The sequence below is a fragment of the Solea solea genome, chromosome 3 (genome assembly GCF_958295425.1).
Source record: "Solea solea chromosome 3, fSolSol10.1, whole genome shotgun sequence".
Taxonomy (NCBI): Eukaryota; Metazoa; Chordata; class Actinopteri; order Pleuronectiformes; family Soleidae; genus Solea; species Solea solea.
The window spans coordinates 33361734-33370159 of NC_081136.1; the positions used below are offsets into that span (position 1 = coordinate 33361734).

The 8426-nt window shown below is 41.7% G+C and overlaps 1 protein-coding gene across 4 annotated transcripts in view; it reads left to right on the forward strand.

Annotated features, from left to right (window-relative positions):
- tspan11 (tetraspanin 11) overlaps window positions 1–5071 on the forward strand; it is a 12644-nt gene extending 7573 nt beyond the window's left edge. For 2 of the 4 annotated variants that reach the window (XM_058626314.1, XM_058626313.1), the window contains exons 5-9: window positions 400–504; window positions 759–911; window positions 1317–1403; window positions 2507–2632; window positions 4399–5071. In XM_058626314.1, coding sequence (XP_058482297.1) covers window positions 400–504; window positions 759–911; window positions 1317–1403; window positions 2507–2584 — 423 coding nt within the window. In that variant the 3' untranslated portion in view covers window positions 2585–2632; window positions 4399–5071. Of the gene's footprint in view, window positions 1–399; window positions 505–758; window positions 912–1316; window positions 1404–2506; window positions 2647–4398 lie in introns of all 4 variants that reach the window. The other 2 variants (XR_009240001.1, XM_058626315.1) reach the window with 2 other exon arrangements.
- Window positions 5072–8426: the final 3355 nt, after the last annotated feature.

Sequence of the window (8426 nt, forward strand, 5' to 3'; positions counted from 1 at the left end):
TTTTTAGTCTTGGACGTTTTGGCTGTTTTTCAATGTCTGACAAACCTTTTTAAAGAGATATTTACAGGCTCAGTTATGGTTTTTAAGGCACTTCTTTTTAGGTTTTTCTGCATTTACTTGGGTGTGATCGTCTGTTTTTTCAGTCTCCACACTCAGTGTTGGTGTAGGAGTTGTTACCTGGCTATCTTGCCCAATCCTCCTACTTTTCTTTTTTTTGTCAGGCTTAACATTTTCACACTATCACACCTGCTAGTCCTTGCTCCTACGCATGTCTGCGTTTCTCTACTGTTTGTATTCCATTTGTCTTAAATTATGCAGTCTGTGGTTCCAAAATGCATTTATGCCTCTACTGTAACCTCACTGTTCCTCACTGTCTCTGTCTCTGTTCCTCATTTCCAGCTGAGCGAAGAACTGAAGCAGCATCTCAACCAAACTATGACGGAGAACTACGCGCAGCCGGGGAAGGAGGCCGTGACGTTAGCTGTCGACAGACTACAACAAGATGTATGACATGTGTTTGTATAAATGTATAAAGTAGTAGGATGAGTATCTCATCATAGCTCATCTTTATCCTTTGGGGGGGGGTTTGCTCTCAAGCATTGTTCCGGAAATGACTAGAGCTGCGATACGTCCCCGCCAATGCACTTACTCTCTTTCTTTAGTTTTACTCATTTTAACAGAATGATTTGAGCCAAGTTATTACAGTTTGACGCATAATAAACCCAAATCCCCTTTGCTTGATTCCTTGGTGAGCGCAGTTCAAGTGCTGCGGCAGCAACAACTCCAACGACTGGATGGTGAGCGCGTACATTTCGTCAAACCAGGCAGACAGCAGGATCGTGCCCGATAGCTGCTGTAAGACCATCACGCCCATGTGTGGCCTGAGAGCTCATCCGTCCAACATCTACAAGGTGGAGGCGAGTGTGCTACGTACTCACTGACTGATAAATGGCCTGTGGGCCTGGCTTGCTGAGATGTGACTATATAACCAAGGATTTAAAGTTATACGGGCACTGGTATTAGAGTTCTTAGTCTGAAATGGAGGAAAGTTTTGAATGTTTATTCAGTCTAAGCAAATCCTTCAGTCGCTTCTATTATCATCGAAAGTGCAGTGTCTGTATCATGAAGATATGATACAGACAAGATAAGTCATACAGCAATTTTTAAAGACACTTAAAAACACTCAAACCAGATAAATTTTTGTCATGTTTTTATATATTACAGTTTTTTTATTATTATCTTCTGTTTATGTGCTTAAAGTAGCAAAAAAAGACTTACTAATCCTTCAACCTTTTACCCACTGCCTGCATGTGCAGGGAGGATGCATCACGAAGCTGGAGCAGTTTCTGGCAGACCACCTGTTGGTCATCGGTGCTGTGGGAATAGGAGTAGCCTGTCTGCAGGTGAGTGAAATATCACAATATCACACGCACACACGGGTGTTTTAAATTATACTGCCCCCTCTAACACATGCACAGTTTTTACACATGCAGTGAGAGAAAAGCACTTTGTGGACGTCCAAACAGCCTCACAAAAACCCTCTGAATTAAATTCATGTCACTCTAACCTGAGAGAACCCTTGTGTATTCACAAATGCATAAAAATAACCACACACACACACACACAAGCACTGATGTCCTCTGTGTATGCGGAGCAACACAATAATGAAACTTTGCCTTTTATGATTTGAAAAACTGCAAAACAAAAAAATGTTCAGTTTTCAGTCTTTCCCACAGGGACGATTCACAATCCTTGATCAACAACTTTTTTACTTCCTTCATAAAATAATATCAACACAATAGTCATTAATTATCAGCATACAATTAAAGATATCACATCATATGATTGGTGGCACATGTGACAAGAGGATTTAACATTGTTTTTTTATTTTGTCCCAAGTTGTGTATGTTCATGTGTGATTTAACTCACGTCTTTGTTTCCCCTAATCAAGTTTTTCCTGTATGTCTTCTCTTGATCGACTCTTCTGTCTCTAGTAAATTGTAGACTCACTGAAAACAATGCAGATGTGTTGAAAAAGATAGGGTTGGAGATCCTGGGAAATGGAAATACGTTTTGAATTCAAAAAGTCCAAGCCCACTTTCTTCAGACTTCCCTTCCGAAGCTCCGCCTCCAGAGCACAGGGAACACTCAACGAACACAGATTCACGAGCGCTGCATACTAAATTGACAACATGATGATGGAAAAACAACAAATACTAACTGAAAAGCTCACAAAAACAGTAGAAACAGAGCCACCATGGCATCACTGTGCAGTCCTTTCTGGGCTTTCAGTTGTCGCCAGCCTTTCGAACGCAGCACCGATGTTCACGCTGGTCTTGGATCGCTCTGCGTCAGCCTTTTCCCAAAAAACATCTTTCGTTTGCGACCAGTGCCTGTTGATCTCCCACCTTACCTTTTTAAACCAACGTTTTTTGATTATTTTTGTCCTTTTATGTCACATTAATCAGTCTCTGGTGCGTTGTACTGTGTGTGTGTGTGTCACCAGCTGGCTGGGGCAGCCATGACAGCCTGCTTTATTTATCTGCTCTATAAAGAAGAGGAGGATGACTTCGGTACATTGTGATTTAGCTCTAGAGCGTCTTTGCGGGGTTTAATCAGCTGGAGAGACAAGGTTGGAGGGCCACGGTGAAAATTTGATATCTCGCCCTGCATGTCTTGTCGCTCCGTCATAAATGAGCATATTTTCTGCTGTGTGTGTGTGTGTGTGTGTGTGAAGCATGAAGGTGCCTGGCTTTGGCTGTGCATTGCAGGTTGTTGCTCTGCATGTTGTGATAATGGGCTGTTTCAGCTGTGATCATGTCAGAGGTCAGAGAATCATCATGCAATCTAATGCCTCAATGTGTGTGTATATATATATAATATATATTATAATGTGTTAAACACAGTAAAAAACAACTTCTATAGATGTATTTATACTTCACTAAAACTCACTGAAGATTTTTTTTGTGTGTATGAATATCACCCAGTAAATTATAATGTTGGTAAATTAGCTGTTTCTATGGTTACTCTTAAATGTAAAAGAGAAGTTGCTATTTTTGTGCACACCAAGTCTCCTGGAGAGCGATTCAAATGGACGGTAACTTGGAATTGTGAGTTTTAAATGCACGCCTTCTCATCCAGCCATTATTATTGTTAATATTTCTCTATTCCATCATCACTAAGTGCTCTTCAGTGTCAGTTTGTGACCGGCTCCTCAAATTAAGCTTCAAGAAAACAAAGCAGACGGGCTGTTTTTTCTCACTTTCCCCTCTTTCTCTGTCTCTCTCTCTCACGTCCTCTACCAAAAAATATCAATCTTCCTCTGTGCTTCTACATATTTTTGATTATGAAGGAGAGAGTCGCCTGTGACGAGTTGGAGATGAGTCGATACGCTCCGCTGACGCTTTGTCAAAGCGGGCTTTTAGCCTCTCGCAGATTGAATCTCGGCACTTGACTGTTTATCCATCAACCCTGTAGTCAATATCGCTTCCTGCTGTTCCCTGCTTCCCTTTTCTTTCTGGACCTTTTTAAATACAGTTTTTGTTTGGGAGAGTGCGGTGGTTTTGTAGATTGTAGGGCTCAGACGATCTGCTTTTGTCACGTTGTGTGAGACTTGGATGCCGTGTCGCTTAGTGAAGCGAATAATTAAGCCAAAATTGAATGACACGTTTCTTGAAGCAGTAACCCTCGAGTCATATTTCCAAAATCAATGCATGTCACTCAGTCAGTCTGACATTTATGTAGATCGAGTGCGACAGTGGTAGATAACATGTATAACAGAATTTGACTGCCTCACTGTATAAGGCCTCAAATAAACTGAAAAATATCTTTTAAAACCAGATGATACGTGATTAGATCGCAGCAGCTGTCTCTGTTGATTAAAGGTAGTAGATATGTCAAGATTTGTGGTGAAAATACAAACATCTAAACACATCTTGTGTTGGAAATGTCACAGATGTGTTAAAGCATCATTTATTTTCTTTTTAATAAACTTAGAATTCAGAAGCCACTGTAAAATAATAATAATAATGCAGCTTGAAATCAGATTCCGGTCGTATTGATGTTGAGTCGTTTACAGATTATTCGGCGTCCGTGTGAGTTTGAGATGAATATTTAAAATGGGAGAGCAAGTGTTCTTTTTCAAGTGCTTTGTTGTTTTTGCATCTGCTCGCACAAAGCTTGTGCCGCACACACGTGTTGCTGCAGTAGTGGCTGCTTGACTCCTGACATCTCCATAGTAACCAGCTACATACTTTCCAGCAGCCTCTAACACCATCACCTTTAACCCCGCCCCCCCCGCCCTCCCCCTTCCCCTTCCCCTCACCATCAACCGTCGCTTACTGCAGTCTTTCACGGTGACTGAGCCCGCCCTCCTGACCTCACACTCCCTGTTTTCAGATCTGTGGGATGGTGTTCACCTGCTGCTTGTACAAAAGGATCAAGATGGAGCCTTACTGAGCACAACCAGTCGCTCGACACACACACACACACACACATACACTACCTACACCTGACAGATGGAGAACACACCTGCTGACACCTAACGGCAGAACTCTGAATTTTAAACTCTGGTCTAAGCCAAACTAAGTGTGATTGAATGACGTCTGTTTACATTATTGCCTTGGCTTAGATGCATGAATGAAAACTTTATTCATATTCCATTCTACTCAACTGATGATAGTGATGCAGATCGATTATTCACGTTTTCACGGCCTGGCCGTTGCGGTGCTTGAGTAAGCTGAAGGAGAACACTGTGTATGCTGGTATCACTGGTGATTAAAAACAAAGGTAACTTATATTTGTATTTTTTTTTTTGTTTTTTGGTAAAACATAATGTGCCTCATTCACAGTATTGCTGATAAATCATCATGTATTATTTCTGTACCTAAAGTATTTTAATAGACTGAAAACAGAAACCTATTAAAATATAGTTTACTATCTTTACTGACAATAGCACTCGTACAATGTAGAATCTATGTTTAATAAAAAACCTGAAATGATATATTATGCACAGCTATGGAAATATGGGACTTCCCGGGCAGATCATTAAATAAATGGAAACATGACGGCACCACATCCTTGAAATGATGCTTCCATCTAGTGGTCGTACACTGAATATACTTTGTTATACGGTGACATGCAGTAAAGTGATGGATTGAAAGCTGACGCACAATACCAGGAAGGGTATTTAATGATTTATTTTGCCAGAACCATGAGAAGAGACCTTGTTATACTGAATTGGAGCACATACAAAGTACTGACCAGATAGTATTTCTGTTCCAGAGCTCAAAAACTTAAATATCCACATGATTTATTCTTTGGTTTATTTCCTGAATAGAGAATATCCTGTGTGTAGATGAGAAGCGGTAACATTGGCCTGTCATCCAGCTACTGACTTTGCTAATTAAAATAATAATAATAGCACAAATAAATGTCAGAATATTGTTGCATTTAGAACTTACTTAAATGAAAGTAAAGATGGGTTTACACTCGTGCTGGCAGCTGTTTTATATAATTTCAGCAGCACTCAATAATAATTATAATGGGGATATTCTGTCAAGTTTGGTCATTTAGATTATTAAATCTATGTTGTGTGTGTATAGAATCCATCCAGAACTCTGTACTCAGTGTTCTGCCCAGTGCATGGTCTGTTCCAGAAGCAAACCACTAGAGGGCGACAAAGGTTTTTAGTTGGCATGTGAAGGAGTCCTGCTTTAATTCCACTTTTATTTTCACCAGTACAACAAAGGATACACTTACCTCTGCCTATCTTTGTGTTGTCCTCCGTTTAAAGATTCAGTATCGTTGTGAAATAATGTCCATATTTTTGGTTGTGTGGTAACATCAGCAAACATAACCGTAACCTCACCAAGTGCAATTTCAAAAAGAAATACTGAACTTGTTGTAAATGATTCACTTTTTCCATAAACTCTACATGAACTTTATGTACCATAAAGTCTGTCTCTGTATTCCCAGCGTTTCCACAACAAGACGAAGCTTGTTGACATCTTTCTCCTGAGCCGGTGTGAGATTTCAGTGTTGGGTTGTTCACTTTATCATGTCCTTTGTGGACTATTGTGTGTGTGTGGGGTCTCCCACGGTTGCACACTGGAAAATCTTTGTATGTTTCCCAACTCAAACCACATTAATTCAGGATGTGTTCTGTGGTTTGAGGGTCTTGTCAAGGGGGGCGGGGAAGTCTCCACATACAGTATTGAATACTGTAGTGGGAAAGTGGTCTCAGGCTTTGTGTTTTCAGGTTGTTTGTCCAATTCTTGTGAACACAATATCTCAATATTTTGATGGGATTACTTCATAGTGGGCACCACTGTTGACCTGACAACAAGAAGGTCTGGGTCTTTTCCACCGAGAGTGGAGTTTGCATGTTCTCCCCCGTGTGTACGTGGGTTTTCTCCGGGTTCTCTGGTGTCTAAAGAGGGTCGATCCCGTCTTTCTCCCCTGTGTCCGCTCAGATTGGCTCCCAACTCCCTGCAACCCCCGTGTGGAGGATAAAACTGTAGACCATGAATGACGAGAAATTGCGCTTCCGTAGGTTCGACATTTTAAAATTTGGGACCATTAACCTTTTTTTAACCTTCTTAAATTTCCCTCATTCATTCTACTAAAATGAGACGGACGTTTTCCTGCAAATCTCGTCCCTCATGTTGCCATAAATAGGTCAGTACAATAACAAAATGGACAAATGTCAGCAATTAAACCAAAGTCATTCTTCAGGACTCAGTAAAGCAGTGGAATTATGACCACCAGTTTTTAAAATAAACAAATCCCCATCCACAACAGTGCGGAGCAACATTGCGTCGACTGAGACTGTGTTGGTGTGCGTCCCGTATACAAGCACATCGTGATTATTTGTGCTGTATCGTTGCCATATGACCTAACTATCTGTCTTTGAAGAACGACTTCTTCCCTTTCCCTTTGTTTCTCCTCAGCTCCAGATTAACTTACAAGGCACTGTGTCGGCTCGGAGTGATTCATCACTGTCATCCCGTTCAGGGGTAAAAAGGGCACAAAGTTTGGAAGTTTTGGACGTTCCCCAACATTTTTTTTTTTGTCTTCGGTGGGTCGAGTCTTTTGTCTTCATCAGCTTAGAGGAAAGTGTCTCTGGTTTCCTGCAGATGTCACACGCGCAGACTGCAGAGCGAGGGCACGGCAACACTGACAAGATAAAAACATATTAGCATGTGGTTTTTCCGCGAGGGGAGATTTGGGAGCAGCTGGATTCACCGCTCCCATGTGTTAAGGCCCTTTTTTTTTTTTTCCTGGCATCACACTCGCACTATTTACACCCTCCATCCTCGACACATCATAGTCGTGGGGAAGTTTCGGGGGCTGGGATTTCGGGACGTCTCCTCAGAACACATGTTTTATCGTTAATCTGACGGATATAACACGATACCTGCAGATTTTTGCCAGGGAACAAATCACCCCAGTGCAGTGAGAGCAAACAAAAAGCACCGTTGCATGCGTTTATAATACAGTCTGCGTGTGTCTTCTTTTGCATGTTAGTGCACAATTGCATTCCTGAGTTATGGATACTTTTTTTTGGCGTGTGCACGTCTTTTGTTGAACTCGTAAAAAAAAAAAAGCATTCTGGCACAATGTTGTCAGCAAGTGCACCTGTGTTCAATGTGTGCAGTAAAACTTTAACTAGTGATCGGACGCTGCCCTGCCTGCGGCAACATAGATATGTGGGAACCCTCTGTGCGGAATGTGACTCAACCAGAAAGAGACGTCCTGCGTTAAGATAATGAAGACGAGCGTCGGTGTCTCGGACAGAAACTTGGGACGCGCTTGTTTGTCGCTCACTTGATTTGCTCACAGACAAACGCAGTAACTGGAACAGACTTTAAAGTCAAGTCCCCGGCTGGGAACAGTGTATCCAGTGAAACTCGTTGTCAGTAAGCATTTGGGAGCAATCAAAGGTGATCTGGAAATGGACTTGAAAGGAGCAGGTTTTTATGTACCGCAGTCCAAAGACGGTAAATCATCCGTAAACACACTGCAGGTGCTTTCTTAAACAAAAGAAAAGAAAAGAAAAGAAAAGAAAAAAAGCTGGAGTTATGTAACGGTTTAATGTGGAGTTGCTGAACACAAACATGGCCACACAGAGCACCTGTCCACTCACGCTAATGTTTAGTTTTAGTCACGTTCTAGTGCGGGGGTGTCCAACGTATGGCCCGCAGGCCAGAACCGGCCCACTAGAGGGTATAATCCGGCCCACGTGAGGAATATGTGAAAAAATACCATATTTTTCAGTTCCAGATACATGTGACTAAAAGCCCTTTTCCACTATGGTCCCAGCTTGCCTCGACTCACCACGGCACGGCACAGTTTAGGTTGGTTTTCCACTACAAAAATAGTTCCTACTCAACGTGGGCGGAGTCATCACTGCACGGCTGCATGAA